The 16,804-nt window shown below is 54.4% G+C and overlaps 1 protein-coding gene across 14 annotated transcripts in view; it reads right to left on the bottom strand.

Moving 5' to 3' along the window:
• The window catches only part of OBP2B (odorant binding protein 2B), a 45,585-nt gene extending 29,533 nt beyond the window's left edge, over positions 1–16,052 (bottom strand). Inside the window, exons 1-8 of one of the 14 annotated variants that reach the window (XM_034929407.3) lie at positions 15,775–16,044; positions 15,117–15,250; positions 14,780–14,850; positions 14,485–14,578; positions 13,893–14,003; positions 13,062–13,159; positions 11,840–11,863; positions 9,615–11,334 (exon numbers count right to left, since the gene is read on the bottom strand). In XM_034929407.3, the coding sequence (XP_034785298.1) occupies positions 11,841–11,863; positions 13,062–13,159; positions 13,893–14,003; positions 14,485–14,578; positions 14,780–14,850; positions 15,117–15,250; positions 15,775–16,002 (759 nt within the window). In that variant the 5' untranslated portion in view covers positions 16,003–16,044 and the 3' untranslated portion in view covers positions 9,615–11,334; position 11,840. Of the gene's footprint in view, positions 1–5,003; positions 8,744–9,614; positions 11,340–11,839; positions 11,864–13,061; positions 13,231–13,880; positions 14,004–14,484; positions 14,579–14,779; positions 14,851–15,116; positions 15,251–15,774 lie in introns of those variants that run through there. The other 13 variants (XM_034929406.3, XM_063593883.1, XM_008976015.3 and 10 more) reach the window with 13 other exon arrangements.
• Between the last annotated feature and the right edge of the window lie 752 nt (positions 16,053–16,804).

Genomic DNA, 16,804 nt, shown 5'->3' with positions numbered 1-16,804 from the left:
AGCCAGGCATGGTGGCGCATGCCTATATTCCCAGCTGCTTGGGAGGCTAAGGCAGGAGAATCACTTGAACCTGGGAGGCGGAGGTTGCAGTGAGCCAAGATCATGCCACTGCACTCCAGCCTAGGGAACACAGTGAGACTCTGTCTCAAAAAAAAAAAAAAAAAAAAGAATGAAAGAAAAAGAAAGAAAGAAAGGGAAAAAAGAGAGAAAGAGAGAGAGAGAATGGAGGCAACCCAGACCGAAACATAGACATTTATGAATCCCATGAGCTGAATTCAGGAAGCCAGACACATGAGAGTATATTCTGAGGATGAAGCAACATATGAACCATGCAGACACATTAGCAGAACGAAGGACAAACCCCATGGTAATGCCAGCTGATGCAGAAACAGCATGTGACCAAGATTCAACATCCTTTCACAGTAAAAAAAAAACACTCCACACATAGGAAGAGGACGAAACCACCTCAACACAATGAAGGTCGCTTATGAAAAGCTCACTTCTAACATCATACTCAATGGTGACAGGCTGAACGCTTTTCCTCCGAGAGTGGGAACAAGCAAGGGTGCTGGCTCTTGTCTTTTCTGTTCAAGTTAGTATTGAAACTCATAACCAGATGAGTTAGGCGAGAAAAAGAAAGCAAAGGCACCAAATTGGAAAAAAAGAAGTAAAATCATCCCTGTATGCAGACGACATGATCTTATATTTAGCAAACCCTAAAGTTACCAAAAAAGTTAGAAATGTAAATGAATTCAGCCAAGTTGCTGATACAAAATCAGCATTCAAAAGTCAGTTGCCTTTCCATACACCAACAATCAACAATCCAAAAGGAATTAAGAAAATAATTTCAATACAGTGGCATCAAAAAGAATAAAATACTAATGGATAAACCTACCCTACAAGCTCAAAGACTTGTACACTGAAAACTATAAAATGTTGCTGAAAGAAATTAGAGAAGACACAAATAAATGGGAAGATATCTTGTGTTCTTCAATTCAAAGACTTTAATATTGTCAAATTTCCCTGCCACTTGAAGTGATTCACTGCAATTTCTATCAAAATCCAAATGGTATTTGTTTCATAAATATAAAAATTCACCCCAAAATTCACATGGAATCTCAAAGGACCCCAAATAGCCAAGACAATTTGGAAAAAGAACAAAGTGGAGGACTCATACTTCCTGAATTCAAAACATATTACTAAACTACAGTAATCAAAACAGTGTGGTACTGGCCAAAGGCAAAGATATAGACCAATGGAATAAAACAGAGAACCCTTGTGTACATATGTTCAAGCAATCCTCAACAATGGTGCTGAGACCTGTCACTGGGGAAAGGACAGTTTCTCCAACAAATGGTGCTGGGAAAAATGATATTCATGTGCAGAAGCATAAAGGAAGACCCTTGCCTTACACCACATCCAAAAATTAACTAGAAATGAAATAAGGACCTAATGGTAATACCTGTAACTGCACAACCTCTAGAAGAAAATACAGGAAAATTTGAAATTGCATATCTGACTTTTCAGATATGACACCAAAAACACAGGCAAACCAAAGCAAAAACAGACAGACAGAAGTACATCAATCATAAATACTTTCAGGCATCAAAAAACACTAACAGCAAAGTGAAAAGGTAACCTACAAGCTGAGAGAAAATCCTTGCAAATCATATCTCTGATACGGATTTTTATCTAGAATAAATAAACCCTACAACTCAACAAGAAAACAATTAAATACTCCCACTTAAAAAAATGAGTAAAAAAGGTGCTGAAGAAAAAAAAAAAAGAAAAAAATGGTAAAGGACTTGAGTAGACATTTTTCTAAAGGTGGTTTTCTTTTCTTTCTTTCTTTTTTTTTTTTTTGAGATGGAGTTTTACTCTTGTCGCTCAGGGTGGAATGCAATGGCGCGATCTCGGCTCACTGCAACCCCCGCCTCCCGGGTTCAAGTGATTCTCCTGCCTCAGCCTTCCAAGTAGCTGAGATTACAGGCGTCTGCCACCACGCCTGGCTAATTTTTGTATTTTTAGTAGAGACAGGGTTTCACCATGTTGGCCAGGCTGGTCTTGAACTCCTGACCTCAGGCGATCCGCCTGCCTTGGCTCCCCAAAGTGCTGGGATTACAGGCGTGAGCCACCACAGCCGGCCTTAAAGATGGTTTTCAAATGACCAACAAGCACACACAAACATGCTTCACATCACTAATTATCAGAGAATGCAAACCAAGTCCACAATGAGATAATATCCTCACATCCATTAGGACGGCGACTATCAATAACAAGTGTTGGCAAGGATGTGAAGTTGGAACACTTGTGCTCCATTGGTGGGAATGTAAATGGTGCAGCCTATGTGGAAAAAAGTGTGGAGGTTCCTCACATCATTAAAAATACGAGTACCATATCATCCAGCAATCCCACTCCTGCATGTATTGCCAAAACAATTGAAAACTGGGTCTGGAAAAGATACTTCCACATCCATACTCACAGCAGGACTATTCACTGTAGCCAAGAGGTGGAAGCATCCTAAATGTCCATCAAAAGATGAACAGATAAGCAAATATGGTATGTGGTATGTATGTATAAGAAAATATTGGCCAGGCGCAGTGGCTCACGCCTGTAATCCCAGCACTTTGGGAGGCTGAGGTGGGTGGATCATGAGGTCAGAAGATCGAGACCATCCTGGCTAACATGGTGAAACCCCGTCTCTACTAAAAATACAAAAAATTAGCCAGGCGTGGTGGCAGGCACCTGTAGTCCTAGCTACTCGGGAGGCTGAGGCCGGAGAATGGCGTGAACCTGGGAGGCCGGGCTTGCAGTGAGCCGAGATGGCACCACTGCACTCCAGCCTGGGCGACAGAGCAAGACTCCATCTCAAAAACAAAAACAAAACAAAAATACAAAAACAAAACTTGTACAAAAACAAATGTGTGTAGCAGCTCCATTCATCATTGCTAGAAACTGGAAACAACTCAAACACCATCACCATCAATAGGGCAAACTGTTGTACATCCACGCAATGAAACTTCTCAGCAATTAAAAGGAGCAAGCTGTTGATATGCTTAACAGCATGGATTAATATCAAAGGCAGTATGCGGAATGAGTGAAGCCAGTCTAAAAAGGCTGCATACTATGCAGTTCCATTTATGTGATATTCTAGAGAAGACACAACTACAGAGATGCAAGAAAGATTGAGGTCCCCAGAGGTGAGGGGCTGGGGGAGGATTTGACTGTGGAGGGTAAGCAGGGGATGGTGCTGGGGTGGCAGATCTGCTCTGCCTGCTGACGACAGTGGTGGTTACACAAATCTACACATGTGGCTGTGTGCGGTGGCTCACGCCTGTAATCCGAGCACTTTGGGAGGCCGAGGAGGGCAAATCACCTGAGGTCAGGTGTTTGAGACCAGCTTGGCCAATATGGTGAAACCCTGTCTCTAGTAAAAATACAAAAATTAGCCAGGCATGGTGGCAGGCACCTGTAATCCCAGCTACTTGGGAGGCTGATGCAGGAGAATCGCTTGAACCCTCAAGGCGGAGGTTGCAGTGAACAGAGATCGTGCCACTGCACTCCAGCCTGGGCAACAGGACGAGACTCTGTTTAAAAAAAAAAAATTCTCTGCACGTGCTAAAATCCACAGAACTGTCCATGAAAAAAACCACTTTTTTTCTGTGTGAATTTCAAAATAAAATAATTTAAAAAAATCAGAAAGAGACTCACGTTAAAAAACAAAGAATGAAAAGGAAAATATATTTTCCAAAAGAAGTTGCTGTGAAATATGAGGAGAAACATCAAATGTGAACACACAAAGATGCTTGGTGCTGATAACAGGAATGATCATCCTTAGGGAAAAGAAAATCACCACCATTGAGCTGGCCACACCAAAACAATTGTAAATTCTAAATATATGGAGCAAAAACTAATTGAATTTAAGGAGAACATGAGAAATCAACAACTGAAGCGGGATTATTTAACGGAGATATTCAGAAACAAATGGATGAAGTAGAGAAAAATATTTGAGAGTGTAAGATGTAAGTAATGCGATCAGTTAAGTTCATCTAATAGGTGTTTGTGGAAATATGCAACTACCAAAACCCACAAATTAAGTTCAAGCACATGAGAAATGTTTGCAAAAACTTTTCAGTCATATATCAGAAAGGAACTATCAACAGATTCCCATAATTGACAGTATATACTCTTAGGATTACAAGGAACTTATGAACTACTGAGAAATGAATGACAGTGACAGCAATCTCTATCAACATTTGTTGGATGCAGCCAAAGGTGTCCTTCGTTGCACTCAGAAAATTACAGACATAAGCATTAGAAACATAAAACATGGAAATATGGCCGGGTGCGGTGGCTCACGCCTGTAATCTCAGCACTTTGGGAGGCCGAGGCAGGTGGATCACTTCAGGCCAGGAGTTCAAGACCAGCCTGGCTAAAATGGTGAAATCCTGCCTCTACTAAAAAAAAAATACAAAAATTAGCCGGGCATGGTGGTGGGCACCTGTAATCCCAGCTACTCAGGAGGCTGTCGCAGGAGAATCGCTTGAACCCAGGAAGCGGAGGTTGCCGTGAGCCAAGATCACGCCACTGCACTCCAGCCTGGGGCGACAGAGCAAGACCCTGTCTCAAAAAAAAAAGAAACATATAAATAAATGAACCAAGTGTTCAAATCAATATTAAAAATAATAACAGAGCAGGCCAGGAGCAGTGGCTCATGCCTGTAATCCCAGCACTTTGGGAGGCTGAGGCGGGTGGATCACTCGAGGTCAGGAGTTCAAGACCAGCCTGGCCAACATGGTGAAACTCCGTCTCTACTAAAAATACAAAAATTAGGCCTGGTGCGGTGGCTCACGCCTGTAATCCCAAGCACTTTGGGAGGCCGAGGCAGGCGGATCACAAGGTCAGGAGTTCCAGACCAGCCTGGTCAACATGGTGAAACCCCATCTCTACTTAAAATACAAAATAAATAAATAAATAAACAAGCCGGGCGTGGTGGCGGGCACCTGTAATTCCGGTTACTCAGGAGGCTGAAGCAGGAGAATCGCTTGAACCTGGGAGGCAGAGGTTGCAGTGAGCGAGATGGCCCCACTGTATTCCAGCCCGGGCGACAGTATGAGACTCTGTCTCAAAAAAAAAAAAAAAAAAACCCAAGAAAACAAAAATTAGTCAAGCGTGGTGGCCTTCTCCTGTAGTCCCAGCTACTTGGGAGGCTGAGGGAGGAGAATCACTTGAACCCGGGAGGCGGAGGTTGCAGTGAGCTGAGATGGCGCCACCGCACTCCAGCCTGGGGGACAGAGTGAGACTCCGTCTCAATAAACAAACAAACAAATAACAGAGCAAAACCAAAATGCCAAGGGAACGTGAGACAGGAGTGCGAGCTGGGAGTCGGCACAGGGCGAGGCAGAGACACTCCTCGGAGGCAGAAGCTGGTTCCTTATAGAGATGGAAAGAAAGAAATGGACTCTGGGGAGACTGGAGAAGAACAGAAACACAGGAGGCAGAAATAAATACTGCGGATGGAAGCAGAGACAAAACAAAATGTAAGCTGCTCCAAATCGGCGGCGGAGCGAGTTCTGGAAGAGCGGCGGTGTGGGAACCTCCGGTGCCTTCCTCTCCCAGCTGCAGCTGCGTTCCCAGGCAGGTCTCCCGGGAGCCAGGGACGGAGGCCCAGGACTCCGCCAGGGGTGGGTCCGTTCCCCTTCTTGGAGGGAGTGTGACCCACAGGCCCCACGGAAAGGCAGTGCCACTCCCGTGACATTCCACAAGGCCCCGCTGGCCGGCCCCTGGCCTGCCCCCAGAGAGCTGCTCGCAGGCAATGATGCCCTGCAGCCTGAGACCTGGGCACCCCGGCCTTTGCCCCAAGGAGGCTGGGGATAGAAAGGCGTCCTCCAGGATTCTCTGCAGGAGATGAGCAAAACGTCCGCAGAGCCAGTGACTGCGGGACCCACGACAATCTCAGGTCACGCCTGCCGGGAGAAGCAGCACCTGGACCTGAGCCCGGGGACGGGGACGGGCAAAGGAACGCAGCTCGTGAGTGGCCCAGAGAGCGGGAACCAGAGCGCCCCGACGGCAGCGGAAGCCACCGCGGGCGCCAAACCAGTAACGCGCCCCTTGAGGACAGGAGGCCACGGCGCAAAAGCAGACTGGGCTCGGAAACACGTGCTTTACAAATGGGGAAATGAGTGAGACGATGCAGGAGAGACAGCAGCCAGACGTAGAAGGTGAAGACCACCGCGAAGAGGAAGCTCGCAGCCAGAGCTGAGTGAGAGCCCGCGGGCGGGAGGGGGCCGGGCGCGCCGGAGCCTTCCCTGCAAACCCCGGGCGTTCCAGGAGCAGGGAGGCACACGGATGGAGGACAGGAGACCAAGAATGGCGTAAAATTTCTCCGAGCAGAAGGAACGCCGCAGAGTGTGAGCGTGAGATTGCTAGCGCTCACAAATTCAGGCAAGGCAGGTGAGGAGAGACACAGGCCTGCGCATCCTGGAAAGCTCTTGGACTTCAAAGATGAAAATAAATGATCCTGGAAAGATCTCGAAAGATCAAGAATATAAAGCGCTTTTGTTTGCTTGTTTTTAATAAAACGAACCCCTAAACGCAGACAGAAAGGAAGAACAAGCATCTATGGATTGTTCGGAGAAAAAGGTTGATATCCAAGAATGCGGTACCAGGCCAGGAACGGAAGAAAGTGAAGTGACCTGGGGGGAGGCGAGCGCTGATCAGAGGAGAGGAGCCAATGAGAGGCGCTCACCAGGCAAGCGGGTGGGCGGGGGCCTGGCGCTGAGCACAGACAAGTCCAAGGGAAGATGCATAGGAGTTGATCGTGCAGAGATGGCAGCAAGTGGCAACGGAATCCCCCTGCATTGACAATAAACCTCCAGGAATCCCCCTGCATTGAGAGAATAAACCTCCCGGCTCTGGTTCTGTTCCGTGTCTGTTAGCGGGGTTTAGGGGTGAGTTAGGGGGAGGGCACTGCCACCAGCCCTCGGATATATTTCTCCTGCTGTTCACTATGTGTAATAGACAAACACCAACAAGAAGAGAAGAGGCCAGGCACAGTCGGTGGCTCATGACCGGAATTCAGGCACTTTGGGAGGCCAAGGTGAGAGGATCATCTGAGCCTAGGAGTTTGAGACCAGCCTGAGCAACGTTGGGAGTTTCTGTCTCTAAGAAAAAAAAAAAAATTACCTGGGCATAGTGGTGCACACCTGTAGTGGCAGCTACTCAGGAGGCTGAGCTACTCAGGATTGCCTGAGCCTGAGATATCAAGGCTACAGTGAGCTGTGATTGTACTACTGCACTCCAGCCTAGGCAACAGAGAAGGACAGTGTCTCATAAAAGAAAAAAAAAAAGAGGAGAAAAGCTTCCCAGACCTGCCCACACCATGGTGTCCAACAGGTGGCTGGGACCCCATGTCCTCCGGTCAGCTCTCACCAGGGCCTCATGGGACCTTCCTGCTGGGGCCTGATCTGAAATGCACTGCTTCTTCAGACGGCTGAGGGTTTCTGCCCACCCAACCTTTGGCAATGCCAGGGGAGACAGGCAGCTGCAGCCCCACCGTCACTGGCATCCTCTGGGCAGGTGCTCAGCGTTCCTCAGGGCCCAGGAGCAAGCCAGACGCCGCCTTTACTTTTGCAGGCAAAATAGAACTTTTTAAACTTCTGCCCATCTCTCTTTTGCACATACAGTATGATAGTCTTGCTAACCTACTGCCAGAAGAGTGAATCTGCCTATCACCAAGCAACAGGTGCACTGTCCCATGAGAGGGATGGGGGTGGATGTACAGAACTCCAGGGTTCTCTGGGCACCGTCTGGTGCTTCCAGGCCTGTGAATGGGCACAGCAGGACCACAGACCTCCAAGGTGCCCACCTGGGGGCTCAGAACCCTGGGGGGGAAGGTCGGTGCTATCCCACGGGAGAAGAGACCTAGTCTGGCTGAGCCCCTGACCAGCGGTGAGGAGGAAAGGATGAACATCAGCCACGCCTGGCACTGACTGCCACAGCCGGAGCCTCGCCCAGCCCAAGAATGTTTCTGTTCTAAGACTTTTTTCTTTTTTGTTTTTTAGAAATTATCACAGCAAATGTCACCTTGAAGACCCGGTGGCAGCAAAGTGTGAGCTCAGTGTGGGGCATGAGTGTTCTGAAGCTGCCAGGGGTGGACTGCAGTGGGTGCCATGGGGGCTGTCATAGCCCCTTGGGTCTTGCCATTGCAGGCCACGCTGGCCACGTTTCCACCGCAGTGTCCTCAGCTCCTCTCTGGAGGGGTCGTCTTTCCACCTAAGCCGCCCTGCCCTGCAGCAGCGGGAAGTGCCAGGAATAAGTGCCCCATGGAAGCATCCCCATCCCGTGACCGGCTGGAGCTGGTCTAAAACATGGCAGCGCCAGGGACTGAGCCCCAGTTGGTCACAAGTGGTCACCTTGATGCTGGACCCTTCACCATTGGCCTTCCCTGCTAATGTCACCTCCCCAACCCTACTTAGGAGGGTCTCCTGGGACCACCTCCTAAGTAAACCACTTGAGCTTGCATCTGCCTCATCTGCTTCTGGGGGACTCACACTAGAAAAACAAAATTAATATTTTTTGTTATATGGAGTGGTGTGATTTGAAATCCTTCTATGGATAATGAATGCTTGCTTATGTCTTTAAAAAAAATTTTTTTTTTGAGACAGTTTTGCTATGTTGCCCAGGCTGGTCTCAAACTCCTAGGCTCAAGTGATCCTCACATGTCAGCATCCTGAGGAGCTGGGACTACAGGTGGGCGCCACCACGCCCGACTCCAGCATCTTTGTTCTCTTAATATCGAGTCCAGACATGGAGTTAGGCAACCGCTGGCATGCAGATTACACTCCCCAGCAAGAAGGCTCATCATTGACACACATGCAGACTTAGGCTGTACCAGGCATGTATACCAGGGGGGTGCATTGTGAGTAGGTAGGTGTGTGTGCGGGTGTGAGACTGTGTGTATGTGTGAGAGAGAGCATGTGGCAGTGTGTGTGTAGGCGTGTGTGCATGTGTGAGAGCATGTATAGGTGTGTGTAGGGGTGTGTGTGCGTGCACATATGTGTGTTCATGTGTGAGATTGTGTGTAGATGTGTGCCCGTTCCTCACAGCAACCCTGCTGGTGAGTGCTCCTGTGGTCTTCTCTTTATGAACAAAGAAACAGGTTAAGCACTTTCCAGAAGGCTGGTGACCCACGAGCCCCGTGTCACACTTCTCGGTCTGCCTGGGGCCCTCGCTCTCAGCCTGGACACTTGGCCCCTGGTGAACAAGTCATGTCGGAGAGAACCCTTCTGGTGCGCCATCTCCAGGATACTTGTGTCCCTTTGTACATATATTTAAAAATTCATTTTGAAAGAACAAAAAATCTCCACTGCCCTTCTTCACATCTGCGATTTCTTGATTTTCAAACACTGAAAGGCTCGTTTTGCTCCCGGAGAGATTCTGCTCGGTGCCTCTGCCATGCTTGGGTTGGGAGTGAAAGTTTTCCTGACTTATTTGGGACACTGTCCTCAAATATTTCGGATGTTGGGTGTCTGTGAGGGTCCCATGGTTATGAGCCATGGGAAGAGGCTTCGTGTGACTCAGTGATTGGAGAGTTTGTGGGTGGAATTGGGGGGTGCTGAGCTTGGAAGGGAAAGCTGCATGGGGCCAGGGCTCTCGGGAGCAGAAATGGATGATGGTCGGGGCCCACGTCTGCCAGGACAGAGCCTCCCACCTCGAGGGCTGCATTCCCAGGGCTACAGGTCCCTGGTCCACCCATCATGAGGTGGCCAGGACATTGGATGGATAGGGCAGATGAATGGACAAACAGCCCAGGCAGGGATGCAGGGAAACCCACAGCCACCCATGCCAGGCCCTTCAAATGGGCAGGAACAGGTTTCCCAGCTTCTTATGTGCCCACCTCCTGTTCCTGCCAGCATCTCCCTGCACCCACGCTCAGCGCTCTGCAGTCCAATCTCTGTCTTTCCCAAGGAGACTCCCCCCACTGCTTAGATGTGTCAAAAATCCTTTTCCACCAGGTAAATATTTTTACTATTTACTTATTTTTTCTTCTTTTTACAAACAGAGATGAGGTATCGCTGTGTTTCCCAGGCTGGTCTCAAACACCTGGCCTCAAGTGTCCTTTCTCCTCGGCCTCCCAAAATGCTTACAGATGTGAGCCACTGCACCCGGCCAATTTCATATATATGTATTTTTTTTTAACTTTTTAAGTTTTCTATCCAATAGCAAATAACCAACCAATCTTGAATTTTTACACATATCCTAACCTTTCTGGAATCTGCATGGTAGCACAGGGTGAGGGAGATGGCTTACTGCTCACCCATCTTTGTAGGGTGAGGTCTGCCCTGCCCTCCACATGTGGCCCGTGGACACCCAGGTTGGTTCCGCCTCGGCTCGCCTGGGCCCTGCTGGCCTGGCTCACTTCAGGACCACCCTGTAGCCTCACCCAAGAATCATGTCCAGGTGGGAGAGGAGGAGATGAGGATGCTGGTCTGGCGGGAGGCGGGCAGTGGTTACTTGGTGTGGCCCGGGGGAGAGGCGGTCGCTTTGAAGGCTCAACCCCCAGGAGGCCTGTCCAGCTTGGGTTTGTGGTTCCTGGGGCATGTTTATCACTGCGGTGCAGTGGCCTCTCATCCCTCACTGTGGTCAGCCTCCTCATGTCCCAGCAGCCCCAGTGTCTGCACAGACCATGGCCCCTGGACAAGCCATGGGAAGGCCAGGGTGGGGCCAAGGATCTCGGAGACCAGGGTCGGCTCTGCCTTGCTCTGGGGGTGATGATGGAGGTGCCAGTGCCCCTCTCTCCAGCGCCCCTCTCTCCAGCGCTGCCACTGAGCCCAGGCTGCTAAAATGGGGCAGCTTGGAGGATCCCTCTCAGACCCCTGAGGCGGGAGCCCTGCAGTGGCCCCACTGCTGCAGCCCTGACGCCGTGTCCCCTCTCCTGTCCTCCCCAGTGGCTTTCCAAATGCTCCTGCCCAGGGCCCTGCCTGTCCTAAGCTGAACCTGAGACCTGAGGGCGGCTCTGCAGGAAGCCCCTCCAGGACATCACGCAGCCCCGCAGGCCTGTTGGACATCATGCCTCTTGTGGTTTGGCCCTTGCTAGGTCCAATATCTCCCCAGCTTCCCTTGTGGCTCCCCCTCCCAGCAGACCTCCCAGGGAGCGGGTGCAAGCCCCTCTGTCCCCACAGATAGGCCTGCCCAGAGCTGGGGGAGAAGCTCTTTATTTGGAGTCAGGTGGGTGGGAGCAGGGAAGGGTCATGGCTGGAGGGTAGGTCCAGGTGGTCCGGGCTCTGTGTCTGGTGGTAGGGTGGGCTCTGGAGGTGCAGACCCAGGGGGCTGCTGTGCTGGGAAGAGGAGCAGAGGTCAGGGAGGCTGCAGGGTAGGGCAGAGGCCAGGCCCAGAGCTCCCTCCCCAGGCTCTGCAGCCCCCACATCGGCCACTGCTGGGCAACCTCGGGGCCCCAGAGCGACCTCAGCTCCTCCAATGACTGGGCAGGCCTCTGAGCATCCTTGGTGGGTGGATGGTGGGGAGTGGACCGCGTGGGGACAGGTGCAGGGGGCGATGGGCTGAGCTGACACCTGAGAGAGCCCGAGGGAGGCCTCGCTGTGGAAAGGCCGAGGAGGACCCTCACTCGGGCTGGCAGGCGCAGGAATGGTAAAACAAAGGACTTCCCGAATGTCCCAGGAACTGTGGGTGGGCAGACTCTGAGGTGCCAACCTCGTGCCTGACCCTGGGGGGGTCTCCCTGGCTGTGTGGGATGGGAGGGGCTAGAGCAGATGTACCCTCGAACCCCGGGAACCCAGGACTCTGGGCTTGTCCAGTGTCCTCCCAAAGCCTCACTCACCCTAGTGTTCGAGAACCCAGCTTCCTGCAGAGACCAAGAAAAACCCAGGGATGAGAAGACGCCCTAGACCAGGGCCCAGACCCCATCGCAGCCCAGAGCTCAGAGCCCCAGACCCCATCGCAGCCCAGATCGCGGAGCCCAGACCCCATCGCAGCCCAGAGCGCGGAGCCCCAGACCCCATCGCAGCCCAGAGCGCGGAGCCCCAGACCCCATCGCAGCCCAGAGCGCGGAGCCCCAGACCCCATCGCAGCCCAGAGCGCGGAGCCCAGACCCCATCGCAGCCCAGAGCGCGGAGCCCCAGACCCCATCGCAGCCCAGAGCGCGGAGTCCCAGACCCCATCGCAGCCCAGAGCTCGGAGCCCCAGACCCCATCGCAGCCCAGAGCTCGGAGCCCCAGACCCCATCGCAGCCCAGAGCGCCGAGCCCCAGACCCCATCGCAGCCCAGAGCCCCAGACCCCATCGCAGCCCAGAGCGCGGAGCCCCAGACCCCATCGCAGCCCAGAGCCCCAGACCCCATCGCAGCCCAGAGCCCCAGACCCCATCGCAGCCCAGAGCGCGGAGCCCCAGACCCCATCGCAGCCCAGAGCCCCAGACCCCATCGCAGCCCAGAGCGCGGAGCCCCAGACCCCATCGCAGCCCAGAGCCCCAGACCCCATCGCAGCCCAGAGCCCCAGACCCCATCGCAGCCCAGAGCGCGGAGCCCCAGACCCCATCGCAGCCCAGAGCCCCAGACCCCATCGCAGCCCAGAGCGCGGAGCCCCAGACCCCATCGCAGCCCAGAGCCCCAGACCCCATCGCAGCCCAGAGCGCGGAGCCCCAGACCCCATCGCAGCCCAGAGCGCGGAGCCCCAGACCCCATCGCAGCCCAGAGCTCGGAGCCCCAGACCCCATCGCAGCCCAGAGCCCCAGACCCCATCGCAGCCCAGAGCGCGGAGCCCCAGACCCCATCGCAGCCCAGAGCCCCAGACCCCATCGCAGCCCAGAGCGCGGAGCCCCAGACCCCATCGCAGCCCAGAGCGTGGAGCCCCAGACCCCATCGCAGCCCAGAGTGCGGAGCCTCCCACGAGGAGGACGCTAAACAGGGCCCGGGAGCCCCTGCGAGGAGACTCGGGGCACACGGGGAATGCGGGGGACATGGGAGGACACGGGGGTCATGGGACACTGGAGATCGCAGACAGACACAGCAGAGGGACACAGGGGACTGGGCACAGCCGTCCTCACCCGTCTGCAGGGGCGTGAAAATGTCCTCCTCCGAGAGTGCCTTGCGCTGCACCAATTTCTTAAATTCTTCCAGGGCCTCCCGGTTGGTATCAGAATTCCTACATGCAGGTGAGGTGGCCAGGTGAGCCAAGGTGGGGACAGCGGCACGGCCCTGCAGGGAGCAGATGCCGAAAGGAGACGACCATGGCCCAGCACCAGGACAAGGGGAGAGGCCCAAGAGTGGACCAGAGCTCTGGGGTGGGGCCAGGGACAGAAGAGATGGCCACAGCCCAGCACCGGACAAGCAGGAGATGAGGCTTGAGAATGGATGAGAGCTCAGGGGTGGGACTGGGGACAGAGGAGACTGGGCAGGAGGTCACTGCCCAGATGAGAGGTCCCCAGGAAGGGGGACAGTGGCGGGGACTCTCCAAGCCACTCGGCAACCCCAGGGGACCTGGGCAGCTCCCAAAGCCACCCTGCAGGGTCATAGCCCTCACCTGGAGGGACCTTGTCTCCCAGAGGCACTGGCCACCCTCCTGCCCTGGAGGGTCCCCGCCCCATGAAGAGCTCTGTTAGGACGCTACCTCCCCCTTAAGGTGACCCTCCTACACCCGAGACCCCAGAAGCGGCCCTTGGCAGGTTCATGTCACCGAGGGCCATGTCTGTCCCTGCCTGGCCCACCCCATTCCCACTTCGGGTACTTGGACCGGCTGCCCAGCAGTGCCCGGCACATGAAAGCTGGCACAGGGGGCTTCCTTTTCCCCCGTGCCAGGGCATGGTGGTGCTGGTTCCACTGGCTTCTGGAGACAGAGACCGTGGGGCAGGACACTCAGACCCCAGTGGGTCCCTCACCCACAAGCTTTCCCATGTGGAGCAGGCCCCCATGGCGCTGGTCTTTGCAGTAAAAGACGTAGTGGTCCCTCCCGGGCAGCTCCTGCAGGTACATGAGCTTCCTGCCCCCATCTGTAGATGACACAGAAGATGGGTCATTCCCAGAGAGAACACTCGGGGCCACATGAAGAAACACTCGGGAATGTTTCAGCGGTCACCCAGGTGCTCTGGACAGCCTGAGCCAGGCCTGGCTGCTCCACACAGTGTGGACCCAGACATGGAGGCAGGAGCCTCCTCTCAGGAAGGTCCCAATGCAAGTAATGGAGCCACAAGGCCAGAGCATGTCCAGGACTAGAGCCCGGCCTTCCCAGCTCCAGCAGCTGCTCCTGCCCCACTTCCCTGTCCCTAACCCTCATCTTCCCCCTCAGCCTCCCCATCTCTAATCCTCAGCTTCCGCAGCACTAACCCTCGGCCTCGCAATCCCTAACCCTCGGCCTCCTCATCCCTAACCCTCAGCTTCCCGATCCCTAACCCTTGGCCCCCGTCCCTAACCCTCAGCCTCCCCATCCTTAACCCTCAGCTTCCCCATCCCTAACCCTCAGCCTCCCCGTACCTAATCCTTGGCCTCCTTGTCCCAATCCTCAGCTTCCTCAGTGTGTCAATGGCTAGGGCCTCCCAGAGGGCCGGCGTGATCTGGTCCACCTTGACTGCGGACAAGCATGTCACACCCGGTATCTGATGTCAGGGCCACCAGCCCCCCAGGAAGGAGAGGCCAGCCCCTCCTTGGAGGTGGGCAGAGCTGGGACCCTGGCAAAAGGGCAGCCTGGGCACTCTCTACCTGCGGTGGGGCTGGTGCTCTGGGGTTGGCGGTGGGGGAGAGTGGGGGTGGGAGTGGGGGAGGGGCTCACAGGCGCTGAATTTGCCAGGCTCCTCCGTTTTCCGCATCAGGATTTTCTTCTGGATGCACCGATCCTCCCTCCTGGAAAACAGGAGACATGCGGGCAGCAGCTCCCAGGACACACATGGCCCATCCTCAGCTCACCTGGTGCATGGCCCTGACCCAGCAACCTGAAAATTCCACTGCCTCCCAACCCCACCGAGCTTTAGGATGCCCAGGCTGTTTCCCTCCAAGGCAGGGGGTGATTCTTACCAACACCCGAAACGTGGATGGGGCAATGGGCACCAGGTGGGTCTGGGGAGGGGAGCGAAAGTGGACTGAGGGGCCCTGCAGTGGGCAACACTCACATGAAGGTGAATGTGGCTTCCAAGTTCCCACTGCCCAGGGCTGTCACCTTCACTGGGGACACTTTCCTGGGCCTCCTGTCCTCCGGAAAGTCCTTATCGACCACCATGGCCTTCACGTACCAGGTCCCTGTGATCTGGAGCAGGCCGAGGCCGTGAGCCCACCATGGGTAGCCCAGATTCTACTCTGACCCTGGCACTCAGGCCTGCAGCTATAACCAGACACCCATGGTGCCCGGCTGCTGCCCTAAAGGCAGGCTGGGTTCCTGCACCTTAGTTAGAGCTCAGCTGGAGTGAATTAGAGCCAGCCCCTTGCTTGGGGCTCCTAGCCCTCAGTGGAAGGAGAACGTTTCTGCACCCCATGGACCCCCGGACCCCAGCACCAGGTGAGCCCTCCCTCCACAGGGCCCAACCCTGCGAGACCTTCGGGCTTCAGGTGTCAGTGCAGCAGGAACCCCTGAGCCGAGCCTGCTCCGGCCCTGGGCCTTGGGGGGCCGTGTCTGCTGGAGGAACAATAGGACCCCTCCACCACCACCCCAGGCTGGGAGCACGGGGTCAGAAGCCAGCCTTCAGTGACACCTCCTAAAGCAGGGCCCCTGGCACTGCCCCCTGCCCAGGAGTCCGCCTGGCTCCTCCATCCGCCCACGCCAACCCAGCTCACATCCTCCTCCTCCAGGGTGAAGGACAGGGCAGCGGCCAGGCCGAGCGTGACACCCAGGAACAGGGTCTTCATTTCCAGAGCTCTGTGCTGCCGACCTCGGCAGGTCACTGGGCGTCTGAACAAGGCTGTGCTGGCTCCTCTTGAGATGTTCTTTATAGCCCCCTGGCCAGTGTCCTGGGAGCACGTGGCACGGTGCACCCCTCCCCATGGTGGCAACCAGTCCTGCATCCGGGAGGGGGAGTGTCCTCATTGGTGGCATCTGGTGAACAGCAAGTCAGTGCCAGCCAGAGAAGAAAAGACACATTATGCCATCCAGAGTTTGCACCACCCGAACGCGCCCCCTCAGATGAGCCCAGAGGACTCGAGAGGACAGGGCAGGGTGGTGTACATCTGCACCCCAGGCCACAGAGGCAGGGCCCACAGCCTCGGGATACTCCCTCACCAACCCCTGCACCCTCCCAGGGCCACGGCTGGGACCCTGGGCAAGTTCTCTGGGGAACTGGCCATCTCCCTGCTGAGCAGAAACGGACTGGGCTTTAGAACCATAGAGACGTGGGGCTGCTGCCAGCTGAGTCCCGCACGCCCTAGAGCCCAAGCTTCCGCCCACTCTGGGACCCACTCTGCATTGATTTTCCCCACCTGGACCCTGCACTCGAGCTTCCTAGGGGCAGAGGAGGGCACTATTGTGTGGCTCAGGGTCAGTTTATATACGGCCTCCTCGGGCCATATGAGGGACCACGCCACCTCCCCGACCCCGCTTCACTCCGTACCGGAGCCTGGCTGTGCTGTCCTCAGAACACGCGATCTCTCTGGATTGTCCTGTCCATTTCTTCCTGCACGTATTCATCGACCATCTCCCTGTTAGAATATACATTCCCCTCTCTCGTCAGCTTTGACGGCCCCCAGCCCCCAGGACAGGCCTTGAATCTCATCCCTTTAGATAAACAAGTCGCATGAGGCACCAAGAGCCACCTGCCAGCCTGTGCTCAGAGTTCGTGGCTGAGGTCCCTTGGGCACCTGGCTCTGCTGG

Source organism: Pan paniscus, chromosome 11 (assembly GCF_029289425.2).
Source record: "Pan paniscus chromosome 11, NHGRI_mPanPan1-v2.0_pri, whole genome shotgun sequence".
Classification (NCBI taxonomy): domain Eukaryota; kingdom Metazoa; phylum Chordata; class Mammalia; order Primates; family Hominidae; genus Pan; species Pan paniscus.
Note: the sequence above shows the minus strand (reverse complement) of the source record. Positions and strands in the feature narration are given on the sequence as shown.